The 18309-nt window shown below is 41.5% G+C and overlaps 1 protein-coding gene across 3 annotated transcripts; it reads right to left on the reverse strand.

Annotated features, from left to right (window-relative positions):
- Positions 1 to 746: 746 nt before the first annotated feature.
- Positions 747 to 17628, reverse strand: LOC109745398 (uncharacterized). Of its 3 annotated transcripts, none has more exons than XM_020304515.4 (19): positions 17518 to 17628; positions 17358 to 17439; positions 13237 to 13359; positions 10393 to 10657; positions 10079 to 10295; positions 9639 to 9789; positions 9356 to 9562; positions 8964 to 9071; positions 8617 to 8881; positions 8343 to 8538; positions 7832 to 7976; positions 4509 to 4694; positions 3722 to 3785; positions 2996 to 3150; positions 2634 to 2889; positions 1852 to 2074; positions 1627 to 1747; positions 1227 to 1430; positions 747 to 1064 (listed from the first exon to the last, which is right to left on the reverse strand). In XM_020304515.4, the coding sequence occupies exons 2-18, from the start codon at positions 17415 to 17417 to the stop codon at positions 1260 to 1262; spliced, it is 2913 nt and encodes a 970-aa protein (XP_020160104.1). In that variant the 5' UTR covers positions 17418 to 17439; positions 17518 to 17628; the 3' UTR covers positions 747 to 1064; positions 1227 to 1259. The 3 variants fall into 3 exon arrangements, with proteins under 3 accessions (XP_020160104.1, XP_073354523.1, XP_045085283.1); XM_073498422.1 differs by lacking the exon at positions 17518 to 17628 and adding an exon at positions 13724 to 15128 and having other exon boundaries at positions 17358 to 17445; XM_045229348.2 differs by lacking the exon at positions 13237 to 13359.
- Positions 17629 to 18309: the final 681 nt, after the last annotated feature.

Here is an 18309-nt window from a genome sequence, read left to right on the forward strand (position 1 = left end):
CTGCCATTGTACATACTAAACCTCAGTTACTACACTGGTTACATACTCGCTTCTCTGGCGGGAGGACTTGAGTAGGATCCCTTTCCCGCAAGTTTTATTTTTTGGTATTTGGCGGACTGGTTTCTTATTTTTCGCCGCTACTGTCAGTTTCTTTTAGTGTGGTGCTGCCAATTCTTAAGGGCAACTCGCGTGACGAGGAGGCTAGCCCGTATCGCGTATATGTAGCAGGTCTCGGGTTCGAGTCCTGTCGGTAGCATGATCTTATTTTGCGAATTCGTGAGAAGACAGCGGATGGGCCGGCCCAGTCGCGCGCCTCCTGTGCGTCGCGTGTGCTGTTCGCCGCGAAATGCGGCGTATAGGAGCTCTCGTTAACCCAAGCTAGAAGCCTAGGACTCCATGAGCGATCTTTGTAGTATTTCTCAACAAAAAAGAAGAGCGATCTTTGTGGCGTCGTGGTGAGCCCACTGCTGATCTGGTTGTAGTGTTGTTTCCAGGCTGCCGGCCTTTGCACGCTTGCTTGAATGACATGCAACCTTTTGTCAATAGAAATAAAAAAGACATGCAACTTCCTGACAGCATGGATATCCTATCCTTGCGGATGAATTCAAAGAACACCAAGGAAGATTTGTGGCGGTTAAGAAGAACATATGTATATAATAACCCCACATGCATCGATCACAAGTTCAAGACCAGTGTTGGATACAACATGCTAGCAGAACGCATGTAGAAATGGAAGAAAACAGAGATGCCACCACCCGGAACAGTTTAAACAATGGTACTGGTACAATACAGCTAGTAAACAGTGAGGCCAAGTAGCTAGGTCTGGTCTGCAAACTGATGAACCAGCAGGGCCTTACTAACAACTCGAGAACAAAATAGACCACGGTATGGAAGTCACAACCACGATTTGCGAATGACATTGTTACAGGCTGAGAAATGACAAGTCAAACAACCACACCGCAATTTATCCGCCGGAAAGGGTTGTCCCGTGAGGTCTTCAGGCTCCAAGCGGGGTTACTGGCTCTAGCTGCAATCCTGAATGGCCTCTCTTCACGCTCTCACTACTGCAGATCAGCCAAGTGTTTCGTCACAAGACACCACAGGAGGAATAGCAAACAATACCTCAAATGCTCATATGCATCAAAATGGGCGGAACTCATATACACAAAATATATCCCAATGTAACATGATTCGAGCGATATGGATATTTCCTTGAATGGTCATACCCGGTAGATGGAAGCCCATAGGTCGTTTCTCCATTATTGGATAATTGGAGGCTCTTCCTCTTGGATAGTGTTCTCCATCTCATTGAGCTCACGAATGATTTCATCTATCGTAGGCCTCTTATGTTGGTCATACTCGACACACCTTCGAGCTAGTTCAACACACATTTTCTCTTGTGAGCAACCCACCTCCAGTGATTTATGCCACTGCAAAGTTTGACTATATATAAAGATAACAATATCCATATGATGAATTAAATGAGAGTATCCATTAAGTAATATACTAACTTATGTCATACTCTGAGATATTTGTTTGGTTATGAATGATACATGTCTCAACTTCCGGGTTAGTAAATTTTTTCATAATTTAACAACTAAAAATGGTTAGGTGGGTGCTCCTTACATTATCGAAATCGTAGTTGTTATCTCTCGTTAACAGTTTTGTGATAATGACACCCAAACCATATATGTCAGATTTGAATGATATTTCACCACTGTTAATAAGTTCTGGTGCAATTGACCCCCTGCATGACAATATAATAGTTAGTTTGAGGTATCATGGTGCATAATTTTTTTAACATATTCGATATTGACGTAAAAAATGGAGTTCTCAAGAGGCTTAGCTTACCGTGTTCCGAATGCTTGTTTGGTCACAATTATGGATTTCCCTTCAGCAAGGAATCTTGACAGACCAAAGTCTGTAATTTTTGGTTCCATGTTAGCATCCAGCAGAACATTCCCAGGTTTCAGATCCAAATGACTAATGCGTTGTTTGTGAAGGTAGTGTAGACCATGACAAATCCCCTTAATAATTTGGTAACGTACTTGCCATTCATGTCCACGACATTCCTCTGCAAAAGCGAGAAAGGGGAAAATTCAAATTTCATAGCCTATTCAGCATATGAATTTAGGTGCAATTTTTTTACTTTCTAATATGTTTTGAGTGACATTCTGACGAGATGATGCTATTAACAAAAATGTAACAGTATACATGATATGCACAACAGCACAATTAATCTTTCTTTTAAATCCTCAGTACGCTAGATGATTTGAGCGAGCGTTTACCTTTTCCCAAGAAACTACTACTTTCTGTCATGTAGGAAGAATGGTTGGCAATGAGAAAGCATCCGGCGGACACCACTTTATGTGGTTTCCATTGGGTATTTTTTTCGTTGGTAATTGTAAGGGTCCATAATAAGTTTAGGGTTTAAGAAGGTTGCGCTTAGTTTTAGGCACAACACAACCTTGGATATTTAGTCATATGACTAAATTCATTGTTTGATCACCCCCAAAACATAAGCATTACTTATTTGGATGGCAATGCCCAAGGTTAGTAATTTTCAAAAATTAAGGCCACCACCTATATTCATTGTCATTAAAAATGGATATATGCTTCTGCAAGCTTTATACCTTTAATATAATTCTGAAGGTCTCCATTAGGAACATACTCAAAGCAGAGTAACATTTCTGTTCTCTCTGCCATCACATGTGTTCCATTCGCTTCCATCAGTTGACCCTCAGCCACCGCACAATAGCCTAGAAGCCTGACTACATTACTGTGACGTGCCTTTTTTAAGCATAGAATCTCATCCATGAATGCAGTATTCGATAAATCCTGCAATATAGAGAGCTTCTTCACAGCAACTTTCCCTTTTGGAAGGACTCCCTGTTTTTACTCATGGTACATATTAGTATTGACATGAGCATTTCATCCCAATGGGGTAAACATATGAAAATTTACCATTTGCGAGACAACGAGAAACACATCATACCAGATAAACAGCTCCAAACCCACCATGTCCAATTAATCTGTAGAAATTTCTTGTAACTAATTTTAAAAGTGTATAAGATAGCTTTGTTGGCTCCACACTTGCGTCACACAACATGCTCTCTAGGGCATCCAGTTCATTTGCGTGATCGCCCATTTCTGTCATAGAAAAGTATTCTTGAATAACAAATACGGGGAGTAATAAGGTTTCTGCTCGTGAACTTGTACATCATGTTATTTCACCACTAAAAGAAGAAATTTCTATTAAAAAATCAAAATAAAAATATTTCAACACCTTGAATAATGGATTTTCCATAGCAATATATGGCCCCAAATGTGCATCTGCTTATTTACTTTTATTGAACTGAATCTGCTTATTTACTTTAGGTTCATTCATGGTTGCAGAGATAACTATAGTGACCATAACAAGATCATTCTAAATTCAGCGTGTCTTAAAAAAGCATGGCATATGTACCATTTCTAAAAAAATAGTTTATAAGAACTGCACTACTTCATGCACGACCTTTTGCATTGTTGCACATAGGTACTTGACACCAGAAGTAGGATTGTGGACCATGGAAAAGTAAATTAGACACCCTAGCGACTTAATTACCTTTTTTTTTCCTTTCGGCAAACTAGTATTTTCCTTCATGTGAATGTGTAATCCATAACTCATTTGTTACGACCAGCATAAGGGGCAGACAAAAAAAACATTTTGAATAACACTAACCTGAAGAAGACCATGCTGTGATGCTACTCCCAGCAGAAAGGCTGAATTCCACATACTCATAGCACTATCAAACAAACAAGGATCATTATGTATATACACCATAACACCAATCTTCTCAACAAAGAAACAAAATGACAAATCATGAACGAAACCAAAGTTTGGGCTAGAAACCTGTATATTCAGGTGGTACAATATTTAGATTAATGTGGCACTCATTAAACCTGCCCCATAGGGCCACAATGGTAATGATGCACATTAGCACTTTTACTTCATACCTTCAGTTATTTGATAAAGTGGTCTCGCTGTTTAGATACACATGTAAGTACTTTTACCCACCTAAATTTTGTGTCGTAGAATATTGTTGGGCCTGAGATATAGTGTTTTTCATCCATATTAATTGACATACATGTCCAATGGGACTAGAGTCATCTTGAAGGCACATTACCAGTTGCACTCTCCTATTGCCATTTGTTTCATGAAAGAGTATGTATTTTTTTTACATATGCTCTTTTTTCTTAACTGTATCTCTCTAGTAAGATGAACACTAGTGGCTCAAGCAAGCACTAAATCTAATAATAGTTTAATACGAGATAACCTTAAATACAGAATACACTCAATCAGCAATCCTCCAAGTAATTATTTAGGAATACAAACTAAAATGTACAAATATTACATTAAGTATGCTCTTTCTCTCACACTAGAGTTGTTTTCAGAAGCCAGTAATAATGAAACGAAAGTATTACACGCAGAAAAGGTTGTGTCTTGAGTGTATTTTGTAAAGTCATACCTCTGGATTTGTAGATTCGGTATCAAGGAAATGCATTATTTGCCCAATAGTAGGCCTTCTTTCGGGTAGGATCTCCACACAGTTCAGCCCAATGTTAATCCAACACTCCACTTGTTGGACGAAACCCGCTTGAAGTGATGGGTACTTCGATGCAACATAGGAACCTTGCTTCCAAGATTTCAGCGCCTGGTAATTGGATTAGGCCGCTATGGTTATCTCATATACTAAGTACATATATTCATATTTATAGTAAAATTCACTTGACAAGTACTCAATTAAGACAAAATCCTGTTTTTAATCATGTTTCTGCTTTATTCCACCATGGTTTGCCCCATTTAATAAATTTCCTCAATCCAATTGGGCAGCCCCGCATGTCAACACCATATGTAAGCTGAAGCAGACAACATAGATACCATGTCACAAAATATTTAAAAGATCAACAGAAACATTTCGTCAGGATCTAAACTCTGCAGAAAAAAGACCTAGCGCTACCTGTAATTTGGGCCATGGGCACCATGCTGCTCTATGTGGCATGCCTCGGATATAAATTCTACATGCTCTTCCAGAAACCTCTAGGGATCAGGGTACCTTTGTATATTTTTTCATTCACGCCCAGCTAGGCACGACCTTTGAGCTATCTACGGAGGCAAGATTAGCTATTTGGTTCAGCTAATAGTCTGCAGTTTTTAAATTACTAACTTCCGTTCATTTCTTGACGACATAAGAGAATCAAATTTCCATGTAGGCTATGATTAGCAAGGTTAGCTGTGATGTTCCTACAAAGCAGCTATCGTTGCTAATCCAAATGCATCTTCAGAGGGGAAAAAACTGCAATTGGAAAATTGTTTTCTGCCTGAGTGTGGTTGGTGTAGGGTGGAGAGGGTGTTTGATCCACTCGTCGTAAACCACCTTAAAATGCGAAAGAGTGTGGTTGTTCTACACCCATGGACGTTGCACCCGTGCTACACCCATGATCAAAAACTTATGAAAACAAATCAGAAAAAATCTGAAACTTTGCAACTTCGATTATGACCGAATGTTTTAGGTGCCTGCAAAATTTTGTGGCCAAATGACATCCGAGGAGCTCTATAAAAAAATATGTGCTCAAACATAAAATCTGAAACTTGGGTGCAGAGAAAGAGTTTGTATTTCGTTTCATATGGAGATCATTCGATGTTATTTGGCGACCAAACTTTGTAAGCATGTAAAATATTTGCTCATAATCAATGCCACGAAGTTTCAGATTTTTTTTCTATTTTACTGTTCATTGCGTGGGTGCACCAAACTTGGGTGCAGCCATTACTTTCCCGATTAGAAAGGGGCTAGACCACCTTCGACTGAGTTTCATATCTAGCTTTGCAAAATAAATGATGCTATTCTGGAATTGATTTCGAAACTTCAAAAGTCCGTTAGTCTGAATTTAAACGAGATATTCACAATTGGATATGTTTTGATGACTTCCAGAAACACATTCCAAAAACTTCAAAAGTCTTTCAAAACCGAATGGCAATTGAATATGTTTTGATGATTGTTTATCTACATATCTGGTGTTACATTTTCCTCCCACTTCATGAGTCGAGTTGTCTTATTATTATTTTCTGTCTTGTATAAAATTCTTCATGTAAGTTTTTTGTGTCCAATGTCTACTTTTATCTACTATAACTTTTATCAATAGTCTACTCCAGTAGTTGTGAGTTGAGGATGCATATTTGTCTACTACATTTGTCGGCAGCATTCCCCGCTAGCAATATCTCTTAAGAGACTTTAAACTGTTTCTTAGAACCTAAACATTTACTTGATCTTGTTTTAGCCTCATTCTTAAGCTTGATAAGTCCACATATGCATCAACATGGTGCACAATGAGGGCTCTCCAATTTATATAGGATTTCCGGCGTTATTTTGCTTGGGTTTACCCTGGGTTTAGCGCCGTTTCACTATCCGATATTGATCGAAAATAGAGACATCGAATCCTTGCTTGATTTTTAGGTACAAACACTTTTAGAAGGATTTTAAGCCATATTTGGGTGATTGAGAAGGAAACGGACAACTCCCCTTTGGAGGGGATTGCATATGGCGTCAACAGAAGAGAAGACGATGTGCGGTACAAGCACGACCACTCGTAGCAGCGGTCGTACCAGGCACCACTGCCTTCCCCTCATCTACACAAACTCATAACTGGGCAACCAAGCAAAAGAGGAGATAGAACCACCGACCCGAGCAGAGGAAGAGAGATCCAAAGGAGAATTGCTTCACTTAGACCCATTCCAGGTTTCTCTGCACCATGATCCTCCGGGTTCCTTACGAGGAGCATGAGAAGGCATGATGTCGAAAGTGTTGGTCCGGTCTAACGAGCTTAATTGCTAAGCTGACCACTGTTGATGGTAACGGGAGGCAGGAGAATAGAATCAAATAATCCCGGCAGGAGGAATTTGGCCATTCAAGGCTGATTCAGCTACCAAAGTCAAATATAAAGGGTAACATCACAGTACTCGGTAACTTGATGTTACCGCTGCACAAGCCACATTCAATATTCACCATGAACTGAACATCTCTGCTGCTAACCTCTACATTGTAGGAAACACCGTTTATATTTTGTCATTTACTTTCATGTTATTTACTTGCAGTCTTTATTTAAGTTCCATTACTTTTTACCATTACCGTTCTTCCACCATCATCACTATAATTCTTGCAGATACCAAACTAGTCAATTCGCTCAAGATTAGTGATACCTCGGATGCGACCGAAACACACACAATAACGCTCGAAACTGGGACAATATTTCCATGGAAGTGTGCTTCAACCAGCCCTGTGCACTTGCAGGACATCGAGCAAGTACATTGTTCTCAGGTTAAGTTTTTAGGGCATCTCCAACATACAAAAAATTGGTTCTCATGGGAAAAATGTGGCTTGAAGAACCCATCTACCACAGCCATGACAAGGAGTCGTCGCAAGAAAATATTCTTAAGACCCATCTATGTGACTGTGGTCACAATAGAATGCAATACAAAGTATTATACTTAGTAGTCACAGTAACAATATCAATATATTATTTTATAGAAAAGCATGGTTTTTATGCAGAAGTCTGACAGATAGAGATAGGCTCCATCTTAAGAACCAAATAGGGTCTTAAACATCATAAGATTTCTCGTATGACATTGCCGTATACGCATAGTGAAGGGTGCAAGTACCTTCTTAGAGTTATACGAGAAAATTACTTTCAAGAGAAAAGATGCAAATTGATATTTCTTTTTTTTCAAAACCAAACAGCTTCAGTAGAAAAGCTAAATTCATATGGAATGAGCAATATTGATAGATTAACTTACATTCTCGATATATGACCGGCCAGATGATTCGTCGCTGGGGCACCTATCTCCGGTTGCAATTTCTATTATCAGAACACCCAAACTGTATATATTTGACCGGATTGTAGCTTCACCGGTGCCCATGACCTCTGGTGCTATGTACCCTCTGCACGACAACATTTAAATATTTCATTACCAACAGATCACGGGACTACTATAAAATACGAAAAACATGAAAGATCCAACAGATTACGGAGAAACACCATAAAGGGTGTGGTTTAGGAGGTTCAAGAAACCAGAATCCTGGTAAAAAAACAGAATGGGCCAAAAAACAGTGGCACATTCTTGTGTGTCCCTGGGGTCAGGCATTCACCTGATTTTTCTGGCTTATATTTCGTTTTTCAAAATTTTGTTTCCGGTTTCAGTGTCTAGTTAGTAAGCACATGGGGATACTTTGTCACGCAAGGTGTTACCACCCCATTCTGGATTCTGGATATCGATAGGTCTTAGTTTCCTGAACCTGTGTGGTTACCTTGGTGTGACAGCCATTGAAGTGCAGAAATCCCCTAGCTTCGGGACCATGCCATCATCTAGCAAAATATTGGTAGGTTTTATACCCTCATGGACAATGGGCGCATCCTGGCATCCAACATGAAGGTGATGTAACCCCTCACAAATGCCACGTATTATTTTGTGACGAGTTTGCCAATCGAGTTCGCAAGATTTGTCTGCACCAAGAAAGTAAGAGATGAGAAAGAAGTGGAGAGTAACTAAGAACAACCTTGAAAGAACTGTCATACCCATACCGTCTAATATCCTTTCCAGACTTCCGTTTGGAAAAAAATCGTAACAGAGCAGATTCTCTATAACATCCTGCAATATGTACATATCTGGATTCTTGTCATTAAGAACTGGTACTTTTGTTGGCTCATAGCAGTATCCTGTCAGCCGAACTATATTTTTGTGCTCCAGCTTGACAATATTTACCACTTTCTCAAACTGCTGCTCTGGTTTCCTCAATCTCTTATCAAATCTCTTCACAGCTATCACTTCGCCATATTCAAACTTTCCCTGCTCAATTTACCATTACTGGAATTGAATTTTGGAATATGCACTTCGTGGACATGCAATAGGAGGCAATGCTTAACTGTACCTTATAAACAGCACTGAAGCCATCTTGACCAAGTTTTTCAGAGAAATTACCCGTGATGTGTTCCAACTCTTTTAATGAAAATTTCCTTACTTCGTAATCATGAATACCCTTTAGATGACACAAAAAATAGTTGAAGTTAGAATGGTGGATATGAACATCTCTTCTAATTATTCGCATACTTAATGACTATGTCAAAAAGTAACAGGAGAGTGACTATGGTACGTGTGCATGCAACTTAATTAATTTTATTATACAACTTTTCGACCATGTAGTCTACAGTAATCCTGTGAGTGCAAGTGGGAAAAGATAATATAGCAAGAGGTTTACAAACCCTTTGTAACTAAGGATTATATGTACATAGTAAGCATTGCATGAATCTAGAATTTTCATACCTGTTCTATCTGCGATGATGTGTAATTTCCCCTAGTTTCTACTTCATATAGTTCACGTATAATATCCTTCATCAGTGGCCTTTCACGTGGGTCCCTCTTCGTGCAGGCTACTGCGATTTCGATACAAGTCCTCACTTGCTGGCAATCTGCTTCAAACGAGGGATACCTCCTTATCTCTTGTAGCCTCCTCCTCCAGGTTTTGTGTACCTAGAGAGAGAGAGAGCAAACTTTTTATCGGCATACATTTCTTTAAAATTGGAATAAACAAATATCTTATTCGTACATGCTCAACACATTCACGTCCGTCCATGTCAGCAACGCTCGAGTAGTCCATAATTCCAGTCACTATCTTCTTAATTAAAACACCCAAGCTAAATATGTCATACTCTTTTGACATTTCTAGCCTTGATATGAATTCTGGTGGCGAGTACTCACTGCATGATAACACAAATGATATGCACAAAGTGAGCGTAAATATTGTTAAGTATATTGTATCTCCTCTTCCTATCGTATCGGTCTTTTGGGATAGTTGGTTGCTAGGTATATCTTAACAATGTATCAAACCTGAGGTCTCTGCATTTTCCCCAATCATTTACCCACGTTAAGTATATTGTATCTCCTATCAGATCGGTCTTTTGGGACAGTTGGTTGAAAGGTATATCTTAACAAATATAGCTCAAATTACCTGATTAAACAATTAAGTTTTAAGAAGACATAACTTACCGCATCCCTGTAAAACCTAATGACGAGTGTGCTTCGCGGAATGTCATTGCTAAACCGTAATCTGTTATTTTTGGCACCTTTTCATCATCTAGCAATATATTATCTGGATGTAGATCAAAGTGCATAATGCCAGCTTCATGAAGGTATTGTAAACCATCACAGATCCCCTTTATTATTTTGAAGCGTATATCCCAGTAAACTCCAATAAGATATTGATCTGCAGGAGTGAAGAGAATTCTTCTCAAATTACAAATGTTTAAGAATCATTTGGAATATATGCTGAACAAAATACATGTGGTAGAGCACACATGCACCTGAAAAAAATTTGGCAAGACTTCCGCCAGGCACATACTCGAAGCCGATCAACCCGTTTATGCTTTCAGCAAATATGGGTATCCCTTTGTAATGTAGTGATTCTCCCTGTCTTTCGCAGGAATAGCCCAAAACTTTCACGAGATTCTTGTGATTGGCGCTCATAAGTTCTGTAAATACCTGTGACAAGTGCTGTTCGTCTGATTCGTCATGACCGGTCTCATAGAGCACCCTCACAGCGACCACTTCTCCGGTTGGAAGATGTGCCTATTCAAGAGCTTAGGTTAATATGCGTTGAAGGAAAATAAATAATCCTAGCTAGCAGGTTGTTTGGATAGATAGAATATAGATAATCCAATTTCCATAAACCAGGAAAACTGTCTAACAGAATATAATCTTTTTTGGTTATTCTAACAAACCCATAGATATAGAAACCTTGGTCTTGGAAACCCAGGATTTTGGGTTTGTGAAAAACGAGTTTTTCTTCTCCCCACAAATTCCTCAACAACCTCGTTGCATTTGCGGAGGACATTGGCAAGCACGTTCCTGTGTCCTGAGCCTTGCTGCTTCGGGGACGATGAATACGCCTTCCGATAGACACATGACATTGTTCTAGTAACACCCGAGCCTTGCTATGTGGGAATGACTACTGCAGGCCTTGCGGCGGAGCCTTGCCACTTGGGGATGACTGCTCTGTTTGATGCCTGGACGACCGGCATCAAGCAGGCCTATGGATTGAGCTCGAGTAGCAGCTCTGAGGGCTAACGAAAGACGGTAGACATGAAAACCTAGGCGTCGAGGGAAAGCAGCTGCCAGCGTCCATGCGCGCCGATTCGTCAAGGCCTATGGAGACGAGCAATGGCGTCTAGGACTGGCAGCATGAGCAGTATCGATGATGAATCGGAGATCGGAGCCTATGTGCTCTGGGGGCGTCCCCTTAAACTGGAAAGTTGGCTAGCTTGGAAAATTAAAGAACTCACGGGAGAGAGGATTGGAATCGCTGGACAACACCCGCTAACTTTGCTAACCCAAACGTAGTTATCCATAAACTAATCAGTCAAAGATTTTTTTTACTAAAACCAGTTTTGCTAAAATTCGGCTAATAACCAAGTCAAAAAACGTGGGTAATAAGTATTACCTTCGTTCACAAATATAAATGTTCTAACATTTTTCTGAATCGGATGTATAAAGACATGTTGTGTGTTTGTTCACCCATTTCAATCCATATGTGATCCATATTGAAATATCCGAAACATCTTATATCTGTGAACAGAGGGAGTAGTTTTCTATAAACTTGTCCCTAATTACAGCTATCCAAACAACCACTAGGGGTGTCCCACTTAGTCCTCCTAAGCTGGTGTCTTATTAAGAGAAGTCCTAAGCTGATCAACAAAAGTCAAGGACACTCGACAAGGTCTATGGTGATCAACAAAAGTTCAACCCAATCAAGCTAGTCAACGAAAGTCCAAGAAAATTGACATGATCAACAAGTTAAAAGAAGGCAAAATAAAGACCAAAATCAACAATGAAGAAGAAACAAATGAGCCCTGGTCTTAATGAGGCCCAACTAGCCAAAGGCCCATTCATGCGTGGATGGAGGGGAGTGGTGCACCATGGAACCTTCACCTTTGATTAGTCTTTATTTAGATTAGAGCATCTACAACAACAGCCCTATTTTAAGGCATAACCATTTTATTGGGCTTTTGGACCCCAAAAAACATCTCCAACAGTCGCCCTTGTTGTAAATTATTGCAAAAAGTTTTTTGGACAGCCCAAAAAAACGGCAGCGGCGGCTGCGCATTTGCGACGTGCAGGCTGCTGTCCTAAACCCAAAAACAAGACGCGCGTACGTCCAACCGCCACAGCTGTAAATTTCCCACAGCCGCAAACCCTCCCCCGCTGCCATTGCCCACCGAATCCGGCCGCCACCCTGTAACCTGGATCCGCCTTTCCCCTTCTCCAATGGGCCGAGTCCGACGAGGAGGGTTCCACATTAACTGGAATAACCTTGCGCGTGAGAGTGATGAGTAGTTTTCTAGTGTCTGTAGTGTCGGTAGTGTATTATGTTTTTAAGTTCGAATGTTTGCATCGCTGCATGTTTAAAACTGTTTGGAAATTTAAGTTTGAATGTTTGGAGTTTGTATGATGATCAGTATGGAATGTGATCAAGTAGTTTGCTTTGAGTGCCCTAAAATAGGGCAGTTGTTGGAGAAGAACAATTTTGAGTGCCCTAAAAGTCACTTTTTCATGCCCTAAATTTTACTCCAACAACTTTTTTGTGCCCTAAAATAGGGTAGCTGTTGGAGAAGCTCTTATGGACCTAGGCTACCACTCTGTCCTTCCCACCTACCACCATCAAGGTAGCCTTGGTCATTTGTAACTTGTAAGTCATCCTAACCTATATAAGGGCATCACTAAAGTTTCAATACAACTAGCAATGGCCTTACTACTTTCTTCCCCGCTCCCACATCACCAAAGATCTGATGCGGCAGGCCTCTTTGTACTATAGGAATTTGGGAGGATTTTAATTAGGTAGTTCTCCGAAAGTGTCATTTGGGTTATAGGAATTGAGTTTGCCATGATGCTATGAAATACATTCATATGCCAACAATTTCCTATCTCCTTCCCCCCATTAACAAGTAATAACTTGTTGAAGATGCAGTAAGGAAGTTACAAAACCAAGTGAACAACAAAAACAAACTATTGATAGTGTTCTTGTTGAATTTGTCTTTGAGAACAAGAAATAATTAGACTAGTTTTTTTCTTCAAAAGTACTAGAGCATTTGACAACAAGGTACAACAGCAACCAAAGATGCTATACAGGCCCGCAATTCGTAACAGGATACCTTGTAAACGTCTCCCCATCTGCCACTTCCAAGTTTTTGATCCATGGAAAAATTGTTTGTGGCGTCCTTGAAAAATTTGTACCCCGGCATCCTCGACTCATCACTTGTACCTTGCGGATTGACCTGGTGGGACAAAGAGCATGTGTGAGTGATTCTGTAGCAAGTTGATCGATTTGGTCCCTGGTAACGTATGACTTGCAGTGCACCAAGCTAGCAAAAACTGACGGCTAACGATCGTTGTGGGTTGTGCAACACCAAATCAATTCCTTTGTTCAGCGTGAGCTAGCCTTTTTGCAGTTTAGACTCGGCTAGCGTTTACAGGGTATTGTAATTAATCACAGGGCTATCAAGTTGAAGATGGTAAATGACACCTCGAAGGGAAAGGTTGGTGTTCCAAAACCCGAACGTGGCTCTGGTGGTGGTAAGGACTGGGTTGGAGAATGCAAATAGCGGCAGGATTACAGAAAAGGTACATAGATGTACTTACCTGAGGAGACGATCAGCCAGCGGTGCGATGTGTGCAGACCAAGCAATCAGCCGAGAAGGAAGAAGGGATAAGAATGAGCATCTTCCGAGCTTGGTCGTCAATTTAATTAGGGGAAGGGGAAGAGAGAGAATGTTGAAGTCTACATCTGTGTCTTAAAAGTTTCAACTGATTGGTTTGACTAATCTTGCAGGTTGCGATTAGTCATGTTAGATTTTTCTTGCAAGTTGATCGACCTGACTCAGAGATCACCTTGAGTTGTGACTAGTCAGAGTCATCATAATCAGAATGCAGAGGGTTCCTTTCGGTTCTGACTAGTCATGGTATGTGACATTTTGGGCAGAAATTTGGTGAGAATCCGTAACTCGCCGATGAACATAGTAGCAAAAATACCCCAAGAGATACTGGGCATGGCCATACAGAATGCTCCCTGTAAACATCTGAAACAATTTGGCCGGCGGAGAACATGGCATCTGCAATTCTAGTTTGTTTCGTGCAGCTTACTACGTATTAACCATCGAAATTGAGTGCCCTGGTAGCGAGACTGAGAAGAACATGACATCTGCAGCAAGAGAATAAATAGGGACAAAAGACATGCTCTGCTCGAGGTGGGTTGAAATAAGGGCGCTACTCTGCGCCCGTCAACCGGCCGAGTCGCTCCGCCGGTCCTCCCTCGTCCATTGGATGCGCCCATCTCCGTAAACATTGGATCTGGTTCCGTCATGCAAAACTGAACCCACTGAACGCATACAAAATTGAACCCGCTGAACACATGCAAAAACTGAACCTGCGTGCTCAGCCCGCATGGAACGGGCTGTCATTGCCATGCCCATGCCTCATAGCTTTGCTCGTTGACTCGCAACGCCCAGCTTCCATGAATGCCCTGTCCACCGTGCAGTTCATCGTAGCTGCCTTGCATCGCCGTGGAAACTTGACATCGTCGCCTCGCGAGCACTCCGTCATCCGGTAAACGCGCCGCTGGCGCCATGTGTCGATGCTTTGCTCGTCGACTCGCAGTGCCCCAGCTCCCGTGAATGCCCGTCCACTGTCCCAGCTCGCCGTCGCCGCCATGCATCACTGTTGCAACTCGCCGTTGTTGCCTCCCACAAAAAGCTCATTGTAACATGGCCTGTGCTGGTCCCAGCAAATCGTCTTGCCGGGCGCAGCTTGCCGTCTCGCTAGTCCCAACAAATCATCTCCCCGATCCCAGCAAATAATCACCAGAAATTCTCAGCGACAAAAAATCACGCTGGTCGCAGCAAAAATGTCGTCGGTCCCAACAAAAAAAAAATGGCTCACCATCTCCGGGACGCAGCAAAAAATCTCACCGGTCGCCGGTCACAATAAAAATTCTCGCCGGTTCCAACAAAGATGATCACCGGTTTCAGCGACGTAGCAAATATTCTCGCTGGTCCAAGCAAAACAACTCGTCATTTGTAGCAAAATAAGTTCGCCATCGTGCGTAGCAAAAAATCAGGCTGGTCACAGCAAACGATTTGTCAGTTGTAGCAAAAGAAAGTTTCTTGTTGCCGGTAGCATAAAAAATACACACGGGTCCCAGCAAAACTACTCGCTGGTTGTAGCAAAAATGCCCTGCCATCACAGGTTGTAGCAAAAATTCACACTGGTCCCAGTAAAACAACTCGCCGGCTGTAGCAAAAATGCCCTGCTGTCACAGATCGTAGCAAAAATTCACACCGGTCCTAGCAAAACGACTCTCCGGTTGTAGCTCGATGTCATGTCGGATGCAACACGTCAACACTGCTAGTAGCAAAAAAAAAGTACGCCGTCGCCGTCGCCGCCGTTTGTGTCCTCGTGAATGGTTGTAACAAATATCAACATCGGTAGTAGCAAAACACGACAGCGCTTGCAGCAAAAATGGGCATTGCCGCCGTCGGTGTCCTCGTGAATGGTTGTAGCAATCATCAACATGGTAATAGCAAAAATTGACACCGGTTGTAGCAAAAGGCCCGACGCAGCCATCATATGTCTCGATTCGTCATCAACAGTTGTCACAATCATGCCGGCCGGAGCAAAAACGCCAACTGCTGCAGCAAAAAACTTAGGCGGTTCCAGCAAAAAGTTATGTTCGTCTGTTCCATCATTTATTTGGCATGCATGGTTCATCTATGCAACAACACGGCCATGGTTCTTCCAGCAAAAATCAGTCAGCCGGTTCCAGCAAATTCTCGTCATCGATCAGGGAGAGGTGGTCGGATGGCCATTGCTTGCGATGCGGTGCGAGGTAGCAGATGAACAGGAGAGAGAGGAGAGATGCATGAAGGCAGAAAAGTCTACAATGAATCGGTGGTCATCGATAAGGAAAGAAAGTGAGCGATGGGGTGCATGGGTGGGTCCTTAGACGTGGCCTAATTGATTCCAAAAAAAGACGTGGCCTGACTAGCCTGTGCATCACGAGGGGTTAGTTGTGCGCCACAGGGTTTGGATCGATCCCGCGGCTTGCGTGAGTCCGGCGCAGCGTTCGGCCGGTGCACCGGATGCAAACACTTTCATTGAAATAACGGTCAAAGGCGAATGACCGGTATGAAGTGACCAAATACCCCTGGACCCCACTTGTCAATGTTCCCCTATAACCTATGAGTTCTAGTTTTTAGCACACAGAGAATTAAATTAGAAGCAAAAGTAACAACATGCGGGGATTTGATCAGCCGCAGATGAAGCTAATTTTGCTTCTAATTTGACTCTATGTGTGCTGAAAACGAAGACCCACAGGTTACAGTGAGTTGTAGAGGGAACGCTGGTAAGTTGGGTTCAGGGGTATTTTGGTCACTTCACCTTGGTCAATGGCCTTTGACTGGATGGTAAGTGTACTGAGTGGCATTTTTTATCACACTTAACGGAAGGAAGACATTTTTGTAGTTGAAACTTCTAGTGGCAAATTTTAGTAGTGTGACACAACTAATGGCAAAACTGATAAAAATCCAATAATATAAGTACAAGAGTATTTGACAACAAAATCTAAGATGTTGTGTAGGCCTGTAATTTCACAATGGGATACCTTGCCAATTATTTGCGAGAAAAGGCATGTAGCTTGCCCGAAAAAACGATATCCTGGCATCCTTGACTCATCACGTGAGCATTTATGAGTATGGTTTTATATTTTACATAAGTTGAGAGGCCTTACAGAAGAAGTTATGAGGAAAGCCTACTCTCTTAAGTTTTACACCAAAAGACTATCTACTTCTAAACCGGTTGAGAAATTGTTAATTCTAAGTCAACAATCTTGAAGATCGATTATTTATCCAACAAAATCTAGGTAGTTAAATACTCCCTCCATCCCAAAATAAGTGTCTTAATTTTGTACTAACTTTAGTAGAAAGTTGTACTAAAGTTGAGACACTTATTTGGGATGGAGGGAGCAGTTTAGAAATTATGTGGAATTTAGTTCGACAAATGTACAACTGAAGTTGTGCAGGTTGTATTATCTTCGACTTCATGATGAACAACTTGATCAACTTTAAAATGAAATTTCTTGGTCAGCTAAGAAATAAAAAGCAAGTTTCGATAAGAAAACTTTCGTTTTGGTCAAGTAAGAACCATGGTACTACTGATTAACTAGGATCTGGTTGCACATGATTAACCACAGAGGTATCAAGTTGAAGATGTTAAATCACACCTTAAAGGGGAAGTTTGGTGTTGAAAAATCCGAACGCGGGTCCGGTGGTGGTGAGGACATTCTGGAGTTGGAGTATGGAGAACTGCAGATACGGGAGAGGACGGGGTTGGAGAATGCAAATAGTGGCAGGATTACAGAAAGGGTACAAAGATGTGCTTACCTGCAGAGACAATCAACCAGCGGCGCTATGTGTGCAGACCAAGCAAGGAATCAGCCGAAGGTAGAGGGGATAAGAATGAGCAGCTACCGAGCTTGGCCGTCATTATAATGGGGGGTTGGGTTGGGGCGAAGAAGGTTGAAGTCTACATCTGGGTCTTAAAAGTTTCAACTGATTGGTTTGACAAATCTTGCAGGTTGCGATAAGTCAGATCAGATTTTTCTTACAAGTTCATAACCTTCAGTCAAAGATGACAAGTTGTGACTAGTCAGAGTCATCATAATAAAAACGTGTAGGGTTCCTTTCGGTTCTGACTAGTCACGATTTGTGACATTTTGGGCAGAAACTTGGTGAGAACCCGTAACTCACCGATGAGCATTAGCAAAATTACCCCAAGAGACACTGCCATACAGAACGCTCCCTGTAAACATCTAAAACAATTTGGCCAGAGGAGAACATGGCATCTGCAATTCAGATTCATTTCCTGCAGCTTGCAGTATTAACCATCCAAATTGAGTGCCCTGATAGTGAGACCGAGAAGAATATGGCATCTGCAGCAAGCGAACAGATAGGGAGGGAAATACATGACATCTGCCCTGAGAGTGAGTAGAAAGCATGCTCTCCTCGTGGTGGATTGGAAGGGAAGTACTCCCAACATCCCAAAATAAGTGTCTTAACTTTGTATTAATTTTAGGCAAAGTTATACTAAGGTAAGACACTTATTTTGGGACGGAGGGGAGTATTTAACCAAAAACTACCACAATTCATGAAAACGTGCCCAGAAACTACCACTTT

This window comes from Aegilops tauschii, chromosome 5, assembly GCF_002575655.3.
Source record: "Aegilops tauschii subsp. strangulata cultivar AL8/78 chromosome 5, Aet v6.0, whole genome shotgun sequence".
NCBI lineage: Eukaryota > Viridiplantae > Streptophyta > Magnoliopsida > Poales > Poaceae > Aegilops > Aegilops tauschii.

Bases quoted from the DNA above. Each gene is read 5' to 3' on its own strand.
- LOC109745398 (XM_020304515.4), bottom strand. From the start codon at position 17,417: ATGTCCTCACCACCACCGGACCCGCGTTCGGATTTTTCAACACCAAAC. The intron at 2,890-2,995 runs GTATGATGTGTT...GAGTAAAAACAG, and splicing joins GGTTTGGAGCTGTTTATCTG to GGAGTCCTTCCAAAAGGGAA. The intron at 1,431-1,626 runs GTAAGGAGCACC...CAAACTTTGCAG, and splicing joins ACAACTACGATTTCGATAAT to TGGCATAAATCACTGGAGGT.